This window comes from Typopeltis vanoorti, chromosome 18 (genome assembly GCF_054136105.1).
Source record: "Typopeltis vanoorti isolate ZY-2024b chromosome 18, IOZ_Tvanoo_1.0, whole genome shotgun sequence".
In the NCBI taxonomy this organism is placed as follows: Eukaryota; Metazoa; Arthropoda; class Arachnida; order Uropygi; family Thelyphonidae; genus Typopeltis; species Typopeltis vanoorti.
In genome coordinates this window covers 71944865-71963900 of record NC_143566.1, presented here as the reverse complement: position 1 = coordinate 71963900, position 19036 = coordinate 71944865, and the positions used below count along the sequence as shown (strand labels likewise).

The 19036-nt window shown below is 34.8% G+C and overlaps 1 protein-coding gene across 1 annotated transcript in view; it reads left to right on the top strand.

The window, feature by feature from the left end:
• The window catches only part of LOC150096793 (uncharacterized), a 48958-nt gene extending 44183 nt beyond the window's left edge, over positions 1–4775 (top strand). Inside the window, exon 3 of the mRNA XM_090408062.1 lies at positions 2467–4775. Within this exon, the coding sequence (XP_090264188.1) occupies positions 2747–4135 (1389 nt within the window). The 5' untranslated portion in view covers positions 2467–2746 and the 3' untranslated portion in view covers positions 4136–4775. The remainder of the gene's footprint in view (positions 1–2466) is intronic.
• The last annotated feature ends 14261 nt before the right edge of the window (positions 4776–19036 follow it).

Below are 19036 nucleotides of genomic sequence, written 5' to 3'. Positions count from 1 at the left end.
ACCAATTAACCACAACTCCCCCTCCATAATGAAGATTACACTAAATCCATCACCATTCCCTATATCCAGGGCACCTCTGAAAAGTTAATGAAAATCTTAAAAAATATGACCTGACTTCTTGTTACAAACCATATAAGAAATTGGCATCCCTTATCAGCCCCACCAGAGACCAGCAACTTCCCCTAGACCTACCTGGAGTATACTAGGTCCCTTGCAGCTCTAAACTGTCCTACTTTGGCCAAACAGGCAGGACAGCAAATGTTAGGATATCTGAACACAATGACTACATCCGGTTTCAGCAATACAGCCACTCTGGGCTTGCAGACCATGCTCTGGATACCCACCACAGAATATGTTAGAAGAAAGCCATGTTACTACACCGCAGCAAATTTAAATACGAAAGATTGTATATAAAAAAATTTCAAAACCTCAGCAAATTTGGGTGCACGAGACCCCCAAATTTGGGAAGCTTGCATCTTGAGAACTTCAGTCCAACTGCCAAGACAACCCAATATAGCCCACTAGGGGGCGCCTTTAGGACTCTAGGAACAGCGTTAGTTTTCTCTCTTCTGCCTCATTTGCTTTTTGTAGCTGTGTCATAGCTGTATGTTCCCGTGAAGATGGCGATGTGACATTGCCGAAATATAGGAAGTATTTATTAAAGTTTCTTTTAATTAATATTCCAGTATAGTTGTAAATTCCTGAAATAATTTAAGTCATGTGGTCTTCTTTATTAGAGAAGAGAGGGATTTAATGGGGAAGACATTTAGTATTTTCTGGTTTCTCTCTCCTTTCCTATCATCAATAGCATCCACTTCTCTTTTTATCTTCCCAAAATACATCATACCCTTCCATCTCCATATGTCAGGATATCATTCTCATTCAACAATGTCTCACTTATTCTAATAATTTTGGGTGAATAAACTCAATTTATGCATCCATTTCATTTCATGCATAAGAAATCCTTAATCCATCCATGGTACAAATGTGCTATAGTTCATAAATAAACCTGCCCTCCACAACACACACTTGAAGAATTGTTGCCACTGGAATGGTCAGACTTCAAGATCTAATTTTAAGTAAGCTACAGCCTATATTTAAATACTGTTTTGATAGTTTCTTAATTGTAAGCATTGAAAGATACAAGCAAAATGTCATTCTACTTCAAAGGCTTTGTATTGCTTCTTGTGTTTGTTAAATTTTTTGAAGCAACTATGGCTATGTGGCAAGTGTATTGTCTCTTAATTGTATGTGTTCTCCTGGCAAGTTTGCCTGTTTTACAAAATAAAAATTAAAAAAAAAAAAAAAAAAAAAACTCTGCCACTTCCATATGAGACTTATTCATTGCTACATTTTCACTTATATGTCTGCACGGTTAGCCTAGTGACTGTGCTCTTCGCAACCATATGCCTGGGTAAGGAGTGTCCTAGGTTCGATTCCCGTCAGAGATGTGAGGAGCTTCAGGATCTTCCTCAGCCATAGCCAAGTTAGCTGGTATTGGGTGCAGGCAGTAGGGTTTTTCCCCCAGTTTAGCTGTGGTTTTTTTAATCCCGCAAGCAGGCAAACCGACCCCATGAACACAAACGGACTACAGCCATGAATACCTCCATTAGGGATGCAGCAGAGGAGTAGCGTGCTGGCTGCATTATTTTGCTGTGACTCCTCATTAGGAAGAGGCCCAACCCGTCTGAATCAGATGGAAGGGAGAGATAGATAGAATTGTAAGCATTGAAAGATACAAGCAAAATGTCATTCTACTTCAAAAGCTTGAGGCTTTGTATTGCTGCTTGTATTTGTTCAATTTTTTGAAGCAACTATGGCTATATGGTAAGTGTATTGTCTCTTAATTGTAGGTGTTTTCCTGAAAAGTTTGCCTGTTTTACAAAATAAAATATAAAAAAAAAACTCTGGGAAGAAGAAGATGAAAAAAAAAAAGAAAAGAAAAGGAAAAACTCTGCCACTTCCATATGAGACTTATTCATTGCTGCATTTTCACTTATATATCATACATTTTGTCACCAACAAAAGGTATAGTACTTTGCACCCACTAGCTAACAATACTCCACTATCAATATGCTTAATATATGTTCCTTCACATTATACAATCAATTACTCTCAACATGGAACAGTAAAACTTTCTTCTGTTTATATCTTTTGATGCATGAAAAAAATAGCTAGAATAAACATCTTATGTTCTCCAAACTTAATCATTTTTTAAAAAAGATTTTACTTGGTTGTATAAATTAAAAATTCCTGTTCTTTGTATTTTACAACATTAAATTAACAGGCTTTCCTGCATTTGAAAGAAAACTTTACTTTTGAAGTTCTAAATCTATATAACCAATAAGCAGCAATATGCTGCCAGAAAACAGATTAAAATTTAAAAAATAATTTCTTGAATCTGTTTTAACACTATGACATATTTTCTTAAAATTTTAAATTAAAAATGGATTTCTATTTACATAGGTATGCATTGAAACAACATTGGGGTACTGGATCTTTATTATGGATATTTCAAGAAGGCTTGAAAACTATTGACTACACCTTAAGATAAGGATGTATTATACATCTGAAAGAAATGTTTAATTTTTGCTGATTTTGTAATCGTCATTTATTTAATACTGTTTTTTTTGTGTTACTAGTTTACTTTTTTGTTTTTTCTTCATTAAGAATTTTCTGGAGAGATAGAAAAACTATTACAGTCGTAAAAAAACCTATTTAAGACAAATAAGAAACATTCATAGAAATGGCTTACAAAAAAGCACAGAAAGAACCCGATTTTAGTGCAGCTTTAAAAGAACATGGTCCTTCTACTGATGCAAAGCGTGATAAACAACCATATGGATCTCGTGAAACCGACTTAGGATTAACAGAAGTTCTACGAGATCAAAGTAGATCTCCCACTTTTGATAGACATGACAGACCTCAAGAATTTAACCTTAATCGTAGTGCACAAAAATCAAGCAAATCTCTCACTTTTACTGATGCAAAGTATGATAAACAACCATATGGATCTCGTGAAACCGACTTAGGATTAACAGGAGTTCTACGAGATCAAAGTAGATCTCCCACTTTTGATAGACATGACAGACCTCAAGAATTTAACCTTAATCGTAGTGCACAAAAATCAAGCAAATCTCCCACTTTTACTGATGCAAAGTATGATAAACAACCATATGGATCTCGTGAAACCGACTTAGGATTAACAGGAGTTCTACGAGATCAAAGTAGATCTCCCACTTTTGATAGACATGACAGATCTCAAGAATCTAACCTTAATCGTAGTGCACAGAAATCAAGCAAATCTCCCACTACTGATGCAAGTCGTGATAAACCAGCATATGGTGTTCAAGGATTTAACTTAGATCGTGGTGCACAGGAACCAAATAAATCTTCTACTTTTGATGTAAGACATGACATAAATGCAATTGAGCTTCAAGGGCCAACCTTTGATATTATAGTAAAGGGCAAAAGTAAATCCCCAACTCCAAGTGAAAGACAGCCTGTTTCTGGACAAGATCGATGTAGCTGTGATTTGATAACTGTAGAGACACATAGTAGACCTCCATCACCTAGCCCAAAACAAGAAAATCAGATTTGTTTAACTAGAAACTGCCAGTATTTAATGTCCTCTAAAAGCATTTTGGAAATGGTAACAGTTTTTACAGCAATCATATTTTTGGGAATCCTTGGCTATCACTGCGCTGCCCATCACCATATGCTGACATCAACTCCACTGTTAACTGCAAGTCCTAGAGAAGTATTTGGTCTTTTGTCGTCATTCTTGTCTCTAGTGGTAACATTAATTTTGTTTGTTACTTCAGCCTTTAATATGGATGCCAATTTTCACCTTATACAATCTACTCTTTTAATCTCTTTCCATTCTGTGGCTTTTGTGTTCAGCTTTTCAGCTGGTCTGACCCTGCTGATGCTTTACTCTCTTCCAGATCCAAGACATATGACTGAGCCAGGCCATGTTGCAATAAAAAACACTTCTGCTATCTTTGGAATTCTAAATGCTATACTTCATCTTGCAAATGCAGTTTATGCATTTTTAATTTACAGAAGAAGCAAAATTAAAACCCACAGCTCTTTGACTTCTGTCACTGTTGTACCAAGTCCAGATAATATTTGATATTGTTAAAGTTCACCATTATTTAACTAGTAACAGGATAAACTCATAGAACTGGCACAGAAAATAACTTGAAACCATATTGGCCTCATCCTAAATTACTGAAGCATGCCTGTGAGCAGCATTGAGGTTTCTTTCTTTAGTGTTCTAGAATGACTTTCAATCTTATTATTGTTAGCTTAAACTATATATTATTGTATTCCATTACACTTTTTTTTTTTTTTTTTTTTTTTACAAAAGTAGCTTTTATCCTAATATTTAAATAGGTATTTCTTTGAAGAAATTTTGTTTTCAGATTATACTGAAGTACCTTCAGACCTTCATTGAGATAGGCATTATTTGATGTAAAAATTTATTATGAATCAAATGTATTTTCAAATTTTAAGGAATTAACATGGCATAAAATTAGACAAATTAGAGCACTGCATAATGAACTGTTTAACATAAACAAATTTCAACATCTGCAAATATTTGGATTACTTTGATAACGAAATAAATTTTGGAATGTGACAAGACAACCATGTTTGATGGAAAAATAGAACAGTTGAATATCTGATGATTGTATGTTTACAAATATGACATGTTGATTTGTACAAAATAAGTGCAAATACTAGTAAAATGATAATATATTTTCTAATGTGAATATAGTCTGACCTATTATTTTATTACCTCCTTCCCTAATGATAAGACAGCCTTCAGTTGCACATTTAAATCTGTATTCCCATACAGACTGTTATAACTGAAACACTCAAAAGAATGTGAATTGATTATCCTGCCATTTTCTTATTATAAATTATATAACACCAAATGTTATGAAGCTGAACAAATAGAATGATTTTTGAAATCTTAGTGATTAAACTGTAATTAAGAATTTTAAATTAACACATTTCCATGAGATTTTGCTCTAAAAATGGTCTAATATCACCTAATATCGAACAAATATAAATCCCAAAATCATAAGATAGCTTTCAAGTTGCACATATAAATCCGTATTTCCATACAGACTGTTATAACATATTTTGATGATACACAATTTCATTTCATTTAATGATACAGGCTTTAAGGAAGTTAGAGGAGATAACAAAGGAAAAAAATACACCAAGTTATTACAGTAAAGACTTCTAAAGTTGAAGAAGTGGTAGATGAATTTCATTGCCTGGTAAGACGAAAACCACTACCCTACTTATTAGATGCTGGAAGTGGTTTGAAAAGTTCATGTTTGGTCTCTAGAATCGTAGGATTCAATCATAGGATTACCTAACCTTTAGTCTACTTCACCATCTTCCTCAGTGCTTTAATGCTACCAAAAACAATAGCTTACTAATCCAATCTATCAGTAACCAAGTTATTTCAATTTCTGTAAGAGTTCAGACCATTTATACATTTGATGTTTTCTATCCATTTCCTTCTATATTTTCCAGGTATCTTCTCTTCTACTCTTGTTTTGGAGAATTTGAAGAAACCATTTAGTAGGCATTTTGTGCACATGTCCATACCACTATAACCAATTTTCTTTGCTTCTTGTTATTACTGAAATTGTGAAATACTTGTAATGTAATTATAATTTCCTGCTTGGTTTTCATTTCGGTCCATGATGTTTTATTTTCAAAGCCTGTCAATCTCTATTTTTCTTTGTTTGATAATTCAGGTCTCCAAAAAAGAAGTGTGGGAAGTACTTTGATTTTAAATTTTTTGGAGAGATGTATTTTTTTTCATATACGCTGCTCGGAAAGAAGTCAACAGACACCATACCATGAGAAACAAACAGCCATGACACCCATCTTAATAAGATGTAGGATCTCCTTTTGATGTGATGACTACTGCAATCTTTCCACAAGTGTATGATAGTGATCAATGGGAATTTTGGACCATTCTTCCTTTAGGCATGTAATTAGATCCTGGACTTGTGGGAGAGAATGTCCCTTGACCCCCCCCCCCTGATACTCCAATTCATCCCACAGATGTTCAGTAGGGTTGAGATCAGGACTCTCTGGCTAATTGGTTCAAAAGACATATTTCGGTGATTACACCACATTTTTTATTATTCAGTTATACAATATTGAGAAATAATAGTTCCCGACAAGTTTTGTAAATCGTAGGATTTACATCTTCAGGGGTAAATAGTATAACTTAAAGTTTAAACAAGAGAAATTAAAAAATACAAATCATAACCATCTGGCTATTCATAAACTCAAATAACAGAATGCAGATATAAAACATTATTGACGTTGAACAATACTGGATGATGTCATGTGTTCTTGTTCATACAGTCCGAGCTCAGATTGAGGTAGATTTTTTATTAGAGCTGGCCACACTTGATGGAGAATTAAACCTTGATTTTTATTGCATTGGGTTGGGTTTTTCAGCATATTAGCAGCTTCTTTAAATTTTCTTATGTAGCAGTTGTTTTCTATGTATGACATCGTCGTTTTTTGCCAGAGTACATCGTGTCCAGCAGTGGAAGTGGTATGGAAAGCAAGACCCGTTTTTTGTTCTCTTTTGTATTGTACGTCTTTTTGGTGTTCAGCCAAAAAGACGTAGATAAGCCATGTCTTTTTCCTGCCAACCTGGCAGAGAACACTTGCTTTGCTAATCTTTCCTTTTCCATTTTTCCATTCTGTTTAAGTGACCATACCACCTGAGATTAGCTCTGCTAACAATGTCAATGTTCTTTCCTAATATCCTCGTTTTTAATATGATATTTCCACTGATGCCATTTGTTCAGGCCTCTAGTCTTTCTCAGGATTCTCATATGTGGTTTCTAGTCTTTGGTCAAGTGTTTTATTTCTAACTCAGATCCATAAGAGAACACTGTCTTGTATAGAGCTAATTTAGTGTTTTGACTAATTTCTCTTATTCCATGTAAATTTGTTCAGTTGACTTGCCTACCATACCAGCTTTGTTGATTGTGTTATCTATTTCCATATTTAATTTACCATCTTCACAAATTTTGATTTAAGACTTTTCCTTGAATCTGCTGCAGCTCTTACCAACTACCCAAACCTAAACAAATATGGCTGTATCAAACTACCTCAAATATAGGAGATCCTCATCAGCTGACATTCAGTCCAGTGGTCAAGAATACCCAACTAAAGCGAATAGGTGGCATAATTATAGGATTTCAAGTCATCCTGTATTTCTCCCACTTCAGTTTTGCTACTGAAGTGTGCCTACATATATGTGTTTGATACCAGTGTATTAATCCTTGAAGATGCCATTTAACTTTGGCAAAATATTATTATTATTATACATGGGCACCTTCATGGAGTCCAAAGACTCATCACAGGGAGACACAATCTATCCACACAGTCTGTCATATCTCTCCTTGAACTCATTAACAGACAAAGCACTCACAACTAACTCTGGCAACCCATTCCATTCATTCACAACTTTCCAAGCAAAAAATCTAGTCCTCACACCTTCATTCAACTTCCAGAGATGACCCCTTGTTCTGGTCCTTCTAGCCAAGTGCTGAAACATTTCCCCTGCATCAATCCTATAAAACCCTTTAAGCATCTTAAATGTCCCTATCACATCCCCTCATTTTCTCCTATCAATTTCTGCAATCCACACACCCTCAATCTATCCTCATAGGGACCATTCTACAGTTCCCTTGGCTCTGAATCCACTCCACTGCTTCCTCATCCCCCAAGAAACCCAGTGGACCAGACTTGAGCACAGTAATCCCCAGATATGAGCATATCAAGGCCTTATAAAGAGGAATAACAATTTCCTTATCTCTACATGTTAATGTATTCTTCAATAGCCAAATAATCTTATGGGCTACCTTAGCAATATATCCTCTAAACTAACTCTCTATCTACCACCATCCCTAAATCTTTAGCTTCATCTATTTCCAGAGTACAGTGCCATCAATGTAATACATGACTTGTAATCTATTTGTTATAAAATGCACAGCTTTACATTTACATTTCTCCACATTAAACTGACGCCCATGATCTTTTGCCCATACTGATAGCCTATTTAAATCGTCCTTCAAGCTCTCCACATTACCTTGATTAACTATTACACCATCTGATTTTGCATCATCAGCAAACAGTTGAATATTTCCTTTCAGATTATTTATGTACAAATTAAACAGGAATGGTCCCAGCACTGAACCTTGCGACACACAATTAGTCACCTGTTTTCGCCTTGATTCTGCTCCTTCATTTCAGGACTGGGCAACTCATATATATATATATATATATATATATAAGCTAATTACTTCACATCATTTGCATTAGTATCCCATAATACAAAGTACATATCTTTACACATTAGCTTCTATATACGAGTTGCCCAGTCCTGAAATTACTTTAGGCACAAACTTTGTTTGCTTACATTTGGATAAAGGAATATACTAAGAATATAATTTCTTGACATCTTTAATTTATATTATAACCAAGTGGAAAAATCCAACATCTATCTCTAATCCAGAGTTAGAGAAATAAAATTACTGAAATGTTAGTTTTACACATAGGAAATGTACTGTACAAGTAATTTTAGATTTTTCAGTCGATTTAACGTAAATATTATCGTTTGAAACTTTTGGGTCTGGCTCCCACTGATGAGACCTCAATAAAGGTCAAAACCAGTCTGGGTAGTGACCCTTCCTATAATGCATAGTATTATACATGTCCATAAGGATATGTGCGTTGCATTATGGGATACTAAGGCAAGTGATGTGAAGTCATTAGCTTCGATATACGAATTGCCCAGTCCTGATATTACACTTGGATAAAGGATTAAACCAAGAATATAATTTCTTGGCATCTTTAATTCATAGTATAACTAAATGGAAAAACTTCCAACATCTAACCAGCGTTACATCCATCCCCATTTGTTCTAATTTGCATAACAGAGTTCCATGCAGTATTTTGTCAAATGCGTTTGCAAACTCATTCCCACATAAACCCACTGTTTGGTAACGCTATGTTGGTGACGTGTTCACCATTTGGATGCATGGCCTGGATATACTCCAAAATTTCTCAACACACTTAAATCAACACCCCAGGATCCAGTTAACCTTGGAAAAGGAAAACAACAACGTCTCCCTTTCCTAGACAATCTGATTACATGCTAGCAGGATGGATCCCTGGCTTTCTCTGTTTACAGAAAACCTACCATACAGGTAGGTGCATTCATTAGCAGTCAACCCCCTCCCAACAATATGGAATTATATAAAAATCCTATATATATAACAGGATAAAATTAATCAGGTCAGATAACAATGCTCTAACTACTGAACTTAACCATATTCTTAACACCTTCTTAGCCAATGGCTACAACTCCTCAAAAATCCAAAAAAGATTAAAACCAGTTACCCCCCCCCCATCCCACTTCAAAGCAGAGATTACTTTAAATCTGTCACCATTCCATATATCTGAGGTACATATGAAAAACTAACAAAAATATGACCTCGCAACTAGTTACAAACCATATAAGAAATTAGTATTGCTTATCTGCTCACTAAAAGACCCTCCCCACTTCCCCTAGACTTACCTGGAGTTGCAAACTGTCCTAATATGGCCAAACAGGACAGCCAATATCAGGATATCCGAACACAAGGACTACATCTGGTTCCACAAATACAGCCACTCAGGACTTGCTGACCTCTAATACGCTGGAAGAAGGCCACTTTATTACACTGCAGCAAGTATAAATATAAGAGAATATTCCTATAATCAGCCTCAGCTCTGAAAAACTTCCCAAACCTCAATAAATTTGGGTGCATGAGACTGTCCCAAATTTGAGAAGCATATATTCTAAGATCGTCAGCCCAATGACCAAGACGACCCAATTTAGTCTGCTAGGGGACACCTTTTAGGACTCTAGGAACAGACTTAAGTTGTCTTTCTTCAGTGTCATTTGCTTAGTGTGAGTGCTTGCTTGCATGTAGCATTGTTTTGTGATCCCTGAAGATGGCAATGTAACATTGCCAAAATATAAGTAGTTATTAAAGTTTTTGTAATTAATAATTGAGTTTATGTTGTCATTTCCTAAAAAAATTGAAAGAATGAAATGTGATAATGCACAAACTTTCTGGAATTCAGGAAGTGATTTAGCATCAAACTTGCTATTGTTACTATTGAGGAGGTTTAAATGATGCAACAAAAGACTACTTGCATCATGTGGCAGAAACTTCTCCCTGATTTAATTCATGATTTTGTAGGCTTCAGAATTCATACAAATCAAAAACTATGTTGCTCTTGCAAGACAAGTTAGTTTTGAGGATGTAGAGAAGAAGAATATTTAATCAAGACTCAAAACAACTTGTTGCTGAGAGGCAAGTGGAAGCTGCAGATGATGAAGTCATCTGCAGTCCAGAAGACTGCCCCCATAAGAGCTTAACACATCAGTTATATGTTTAAGAAATGAAAATCACCTGCAGTGGATTGAAGATAATGACTATACTTGTCAAGTGCAGCAAGATAGCACTTTGTGGCACCTAGTCTTATTTGGAGTTATACAAGCAATTTTTTTTGAAAGGAGGAAGCTGGCAAGACAGCAACAGCTGGATTTGCTATCCACTTCTTGTGTTTCAACATTTCACTCTAAGAATGAAAATATCTTTTCTTCTGTCTCTTCCACATGACTCAGAAGGCAAATCACTTTACCACACCCACTTCTACCAAACAAACTTCATGCCTTTTGTCAAGGTAATGTGCTATATTTACTGTCCGACCACAGATCCAAGACCCATGACTGGCAACATGCCAAGAAGAGTCAATTCATGTTGAAGGGGGAAAAAGGAATAAGGTGATGTACGAATTCATGACTAACACACGAAATCACATACTTTATATGTAACAGTTTCCAACTGTTGTACAAGCAAAATAGTTACCACTTTAAAAACTAGACTTTTCATAAAAGAAAAGCTAATTTTTTTGACATATAATAATAAACACTCATTCCATGAAAAGCACTGATTACCCTATTATCGGAATGGATTTGCCTTCTGACATGCACAGAAGTGTCGAGGGGTCTCGCATCTGTGGTTCACACAGTAATAATTTTTATTATTTATTTTTTTAGTGTATTACAAGACTAAAAGGTTTTGAGTGCTGTCCCAACCTTATTTCCTCCCCATAAATCCTGTTATTTTTAATGAGTACAACTGCATAAGACCGTGTTATAGAAGACTTGTATAGTAAGAAACATGAAAAATTTTCTTCCCTTTTTATTTTGCTACATTTTTTTTTACCATCATTTACTTTTAAAAATTTTCACACAGGTATGTAAATTAATCCTTTAACTAAAACCTCATTTAATTGTGTTTTTTTTTTTTAAGCTTAGTTGTTACAAAAGGGACTGCTCCATTGCCAAAAGCGTTTAGCTTTTTTTTTCAACTTAAAAACTAGTTTATTTACAATTTTTAGCTTTATTGTCTCTAAAACTTTTCAATAATATCTCTGAATGCTTTTCATACATCTATTTCAGTTACTTTTTTCAAATTCATCATCCTCATCTTAATGCTTCCTTAGTTTGAGATCCAACAAACATATCTCCTGTAAGTTTAGCTTCTGAAATTTCTGGAAATCTTGCAGTTAGGTACTGGAATGCAAGTCTATTCTTATCCAGTGATTTAATAGTTTTTCACGAGACTTACTGATATACAGTGATGGCAGAAACAGGTTCTTAAGAGTCCACAATTAACTTATATTTTATGTTCTTCTTTTCCTGGTTAAAGTATTTTTTGGGAATGTCATATATTCTTGACATGTTCCCTTAAGCACTAAAAGCTACAAAGATTTTAAATCCTCTGCGTGCATAATCAGCAGCAATGTTCCTTGTAAGTTGTGCATACTAATCAAAAAGGAGATTGCACATGCCTTGTAACTGTATGCACAAAGTGTTGGCTTTCAGAATTTCTAATTTATAGTCAATAATTTTTTAATGTACTATAAAAATGAATTATATAATAAATCATACTTGTTGCTTATTTTATTAAGTACTTTTTCCAATATATCCACTCCAATATTACTCTAATCCAATTCAATACACTCTAATTAGTTATTTTTAGCTGGGCCATGAACTGAACATTAGCACCTTGCAGAAGCATATTTATTTATTTAGAATGTCTACTGTTTGAACAGTAGTTACTTGAACTCATGCAAATGGTGATGGATTTTTGCAGCTATGCAGATTTAAGCAAATTAGTTTAGTGTTTGCTATTTTACAGGTTATAGCTAGATGAAAAAAAGGGACAACATTAAATACTAGAAATATTATGTTAGAGGTTTTGCATTATACCCTCGATCTGGTGGAAAACTGTAAATTCATTTAAATTTGAGTGGCTGGACAAATGTGACAATTTTTTTATAAACTTCATATATATATGCAGTATTTAACTAGCTCAAGAAGTAAGCATTTAGGTTACTCTTATAGAAATATGTAGCATGCAACCTACAAGATCTTTTAATAAATTTGTCACCAATTTTAGGCATATCATATTGAGAGTTTATGAATTGTGACTTTTGCTACTGTGAGCACAGGCAGCTGCACACATTGAGCCTGAGACCATTCACAAAATGTTTTCATGAGAACATGGGCTGGCAAAAATTAGAGGGTGCATTGCTCAGGCAATATAAATACTTCAAAATTGTCACAAATATTCCATATCAAGAATTTCAAAGATATCTGAGAGCAATAGAAAACACACTCTATTTTTTGATGAGGTTCAGATATGTTTAAGCTATGCCTCCATTTTTAAACTCTGCTACATACTTTGAGAATCACAACGGTTACAAAGAAGCAATTAAGTGACAATAATTTAATAAATTTTAGTATTATTATTATTACTGATTGATGGTAAAATATTCCGAAAACTCATGAAAAGCACATATATCTGTTAAAAAAATACATAATTTCAGTTACAAAAACTAAGTTAATCCATTGACCAATTAAATTTAATCAGTGAGATGCTGTAGATCTTTCAGTGTTGATAATATTATTTAATGTTTAATAATGAGGAAAATAAAGCCATTAAAATCAATAATAATAATAACAATGGATTGGGTGTATTACACAACACAGGAGATGCAGCTGACAGTTTACCATAAAGTGTTGTGAGGATTTGGTATCATGTTACTTGCTAGTAATAACAATATAGATATTTTTATTTATTAAATCTTACAATAATAAGTAGAGTTGTAAAAGCTGTACTTATAAACAATGAACAGTATTAAATTTTCTAAATTAAAGATGCCAAGAAATTATACTCTTGGTTTTATCCTTTATCCAAGTATAAGTAAACAAAGTTTGCACACGAAGTCACTTCATAACTAGACCACTTATATATAGAGGCTAATGACTTCGCATCAATTGCCTTAGTACCCCATATTGCAACACATATCCTTGTGGCTAGTGACCCTTCCCATAATGCATAGCATTATGGGAAGGGTCACTAGCCAGACTAGTTTTGACATTTATTGAGGTCTTGTCAATAGGAGCCAGACCCAGAAGTGATATCAATAATGAAAGCTGTGAAATGACTTCATGAGCAAACTTTGTTTATTCACACTTGGATAAAGTATGAAACCAAGAGTATAATTTCTTGGCATCTTTAATTTATAGTATAACCAAGTTAAAAAAAACTTCTAACATCTATCTCTGATCCATAGTATTTTAGTAATAAGGTGTGAGCAAGCATGGCTACACCTGTTGGCTACTTGTATATGGAAATATGATTTCTTCATTACTTCAACCTTGATATCACTTATGGCTCTGGCTCCTTGTCTGCAAGGATACGTGTGTTGCATTATGGGATACTGAGGCAATTGATGTGAAGTTATTAGCCTCTATATATCAGTAGCCCAGTTGTGAAGTGACTTCACATGCAAGTGAAGTCAAGTGTAACTTTATCCAAGTTACACTTATGGATAAAGGATGAAACCAAGAATATACTATATTCCAGCAGGATTAAATTTTTATTAGTAATATAATTCCAAGCAGAGTGAATGTAAGTTGAAGTGGTATAAAGTTGACTGAATAAATGACAGTAAAACAGAATTACTAGATATATTATTCTAGTAAAAGTAACAATTAAAAAATTTTAGTGATTCACATGTCAATTCCATCTTTATTGCTATTCATTAGGTAGAAGGTCCTTGTTTGTATTATTTATTCCTTTTTATTAGCATCTTTCAAGTCGTATTGATTCAATTTCATATTTGTTCCGCTATAATTGCCGGCCTGGTTGGTCGAGTATCTGCTCTCCAGCCAAAAGACTGTGGGCATGGATGTTGAAAGTTTATTTTTCACTTGGTTAGACTATAATAAATTTAGTTTAATCCTTTATCCAAGTGTGAGCAAACAAAGTTTGCTCACACTTGGATATACCAGGCAGAAGCATTAGCAAGCTAGAGATGACCTTGCTAATGCTTTTGCCTGGTATCTCCACTTGGGCCTGGCTTTCACTGAAGAGACCTCAATAAAGGTCGAAACTAGTCTGGGTAGTGGCCCTTCCCTTAATGCATAGCATTAGACATATCCGCAAGGAGATGTGTTTTGCATTATGGGAGATACTGAGATAGGAGTGATGTTATCTTGCTCCACCTTTGCAACGAGTTTCCCAGTGTTGTACCACCTTACCCCAGTCCTGAAGATACTTTCAGGTGCAAACTTTGTTTGCTCACACTTGGATAAAGGATTAAACTAAATGTGTTATTGTGGGCATGGATGTTTGTGATTGTCTGTCAAAATACTAGGGGTGGTGGTCGACGGTAGATGACACTGGTATAAATGATGAAGGTAGTCTCGTTTGGTGGAAATGGACAGTTGTAGAGTAGGTGCCCTCCCTCGATGGGTCTTTGGACTCCCTGGAGGTGTTAAATAATAATAATAAGTTCTTTAGATGTATGCAACCGAAAAACATTCTGAAGAGATGTCTAAATATTCCATTATGTGGTATCACTATTATTATGAACTTGTGACCTCTTTCTTATACATATTATAGAACGAGAAAGAGAGAATGTGTCATTTATAGGGTGGGGTGGAGAAGATCCTATTTTCTGGAAAGGCAATATTATCATTATGCTGGTTATCTTCTATTATGCTAATTTTCAATCTATCTTTCTTTATATACGAAGGTGGTCTGAAAATTTCTCAGCCTTGACTATAGATGGCGACACTATTGGCAAGATTTTTTTTTTTTCTAAGGTGGTACACATTTGTCATAAGCATCCATGTGAAATTGCAAGTCATTCTATCAAGTTGTTTGTTTTATACAGCTGTCTGCAGCAAAAGTGTTGTCTGTATCCCTTGAAATGGATAAAATTGAGTATCGTGCAGTTATAAAATTCTTTGTAAAAGAAGGTTTAATGCCAAAAGGAATTAATTCGAAGTTCATAAAAGTTTATGGACACTCTTCTTCACATTCGACAATTAAGAAACGGACTGCTGAGTTTAAACGTGGCTGTATACCAGCCTTGAAAAATGATCCACGTGAAGGACATCCAAAAAGTGTAACAACACCAGAAATCATTGATCAAGTGCACGATATGGAATTGAATGACCGGCAAGTCAAAGTGTGTGAAATTGCTGAGATTATAGGCATACGCACAGGATATCTTTTGCATGAAGAATTGCATATGAAAAAGCTTTCTGCTGCCTTGCTCACAGCAGATCAAAAATGCACTCGCATGAAAATCTCTGAACAGTGCTTGGAACATTTATAACAAGAATAAAACTGACTTTGTGTGTCGATTTATTACTATGGATGAGACTTGGATTTACCATTACACATTAGAATCCAAATAGCAGTCAAAACAGTGGACAGAAGCCAGTTGTTCAGTGTCAAGGAAGACAAAGTCGGTTCCATCAATAGGAAAGGTCATGGCATCGGTGTTTTGGGATGCTAAAGGCATTTTGTTTATTAATTATCTTGAAACGGGCAAAACAATAACCAGGGAATATTATTCCGATCTTTTAAACAGAGTAGACAAAAAAAAATTCGTGAGAAAAGACCCAGTTTGCAGAAAAAAATAATCAGCTTTCATCAGGACAATGCAACTGCCCACAAAAGTGTTTTGGCAACGGGAAAATTAAGGGATCTGCACTATGAATTGTTGGAACATCCACCCTATTCCCCAGATTTGGCTCCCTCTGACTTCTAACTTTTCCCAAAACTAAAACTCTTTCTTGCTAGTCAGTATTTTTCTTTGAATCAAGAAGTGATTGCAGCTGTAGAGGAGCAGCAGTCAAGAAGTGATATTATCTCACTAAAGGGATGGGATAATGGCGATGGAGCATTGCTGGAATAAATGTATTAGTCTTAACAGAGATTATGTTGAAAAATAAAAATAATTTTGAAATTATAAATTCATATTTTCATTGTTAGGCTGAGAACTTTTCAGACCACCCTCATATATATATATATATATATATTTATATTTCATATCTGCCATAATAGCTTTCAAAGTGCCATGAACAAATGGAAGCTTGACATTTTACTCTTTGAGCAGTAATCCTCCGATGGGGGCTCACGAAACCTCATCAACTTCAACGCTAGTAAAACCCAGTTTTGTCTAATTTCCCACAAAAAAAGAACCATTTCACCCCAGTATTATTTTTGATAATACTCAAATTCCCAGACAAGATGAAATTTCTCTTCTTGGAATTAACATGACATCAGGCCTCTCCTGGCATAAACACATCACAACCATTACATTCTCAGCTCCCAAAATCTAGGCTTTCTCTTTTGCTCAAGATGTTACCTCACTTCAAAACAGTTGTTAACCTTATACAAATCGCAAATCTGCCCAGCTATCGAATACTCTTCCCACATTTGGAGCAGGGCTCCTAAAAGCTCCCTCAAAATGCTTGACTCAATACAGAGGAGAGCAATTAAACTGATAAATGATCCATCTCTTACCAACTCACTCCCTCCATTTTGACATAGACGTTTTGTCTCTATAATTTGTATATTCTACAACTATTTTCATGGAAAATGCTCATCTGAAAACAGCATCAATAATTCTCCCATTCTGTACTTAAACCCATTGGAACATGTACAACTACCTCCCAACATCCCTTCACAGTACATCTTGAAACCCACAGAACAAGTTTCTTTTCCTCCTCCTTCATCCCTGCTACTGCTGTACTGTGGAACAGTCTTCCCCCTGATGTATTTCCCAAGGAATATAATATGCAGGCTTTTAAATCGAATGTCAACAAGTTTCTCCTTTCCCATCCCACTACTTATATATGGTACTAAAGTATAGGTTGACCAGCCAACCTCTCATATATGGGCCCAATTAAAAAAAAAAAAAAAAGTTTTATAACAGCAGTACTTAGAAAATCAGCAATTACTGTTTTGTTAATATGAGGGAAGTAACTTGGATAACATAGAATTGGTTGTCTATGCTATCTCTCTCTCTCTATTATGTGAATTCAAGATACACAGAACTCGTGATGAGATAATGCACAAGATAAGCTTAATATTAAAATTTTGATAGCACAAGAAATGCATATGAACATCATCAAATTCCTGATATGTACTCTAAGAGAGTATACAGGATATTATGATAGTACCACATGAAAAAGTTACATCGTGTAGTACTATTATATAATATCTTATACACTTCCTGAGAGTACATATTTGAAATTTGATGATGATATATGCATTTCTTGTGCTATTAAAGCTATAACACTTGTTTTTGTTAAGTTTATCTTGTGCATGATCTCATCATGAGTTCTGTATATCTTGAAATTGCATTAAAAAAATGCAATTTCAAGATGCATTAAAAATGAAATTTTATGCTAATCACAAATTTAAATTTGATGTGCCTGAATAACTGAGAAAAACTAATTTTATAAATTGGAAGATAAATATTTATCATAAATTTCCTTGTTTGATTATTATAATTTTAAATTTACAATACAGTAACACAAACATATTAATAAATCTTTCAAATGTACAAGAATACATAATGTCATAAGTGAATGCAAATGCTTCAGCAAATGCCGACTCAAATTATAAATGACTTCAGATAATAGCAAGCACAAATTTTCTTTGGTTATAGCTTTTATCTTTGTACTAAAATCATAGGTTTCTGTACCCATCAAGTTCAATGAACCTATAAAAAATCCATTCTTACTGCAAAAGTACACTGTTCATATGAATTTAGTATATTGCACATCAATCACTTTCAAATATACTAATAAAAGTATGGCATAAGTATGAAAGATTTCAGTGACAAATGATCATGGTTTCATCATCATTATTATTATGGGCGACTCCAGGGAGTCCTTAGACTCATCGAGGGAGGCCCTAAACATCATGTCCACACAACTATACGACATTCTCACAGTATCTATCATACCTTGCCTTGAACTCACTCACCGTCATAACACCCACAATAGACTCTGGCAGCTTATCCCACTCATTTACCACTCTAAAAGTAAAGAACCCAGCTCTAACACCCTTGCTAACCACACTCTTGCCCAGCTTCCATAGGTGTCGCTTAGTTCTCCCACCACCAGTCCTGATCTCAAAAATATCCTCTGAATTAATCCTATAGAAATTTGAATGTCTCAATCATATCTTCCCTTTTCTGCCTATCAACTAATTTCTGCAACCCACAAATCTTCAACCTGTTTTCATAAGGTTCATTCCATAGACCTGCTATCATCTTGGTCACTCGCCTCTCCACCTCCTCCCCATCAAGAAGAAACCTAGGTGACCAAATCTGGGCACAGCAGTGGAGATGAGGTCTTATCAAGGCTCGATACAGAGGTACAATAACTTGCTTGTCTCTGCTCGTCAAAGTATTTTTCAACAACCAAGTGAGTTGATGAGCTGATTTAGCTACTTTTGCAATGTACCCCCTAAACTTCATCTTCCTATCCGCCAACACTCCCAAGTCCCTGGCCTCATCAATCTCCTGGAGTACAGTTCCA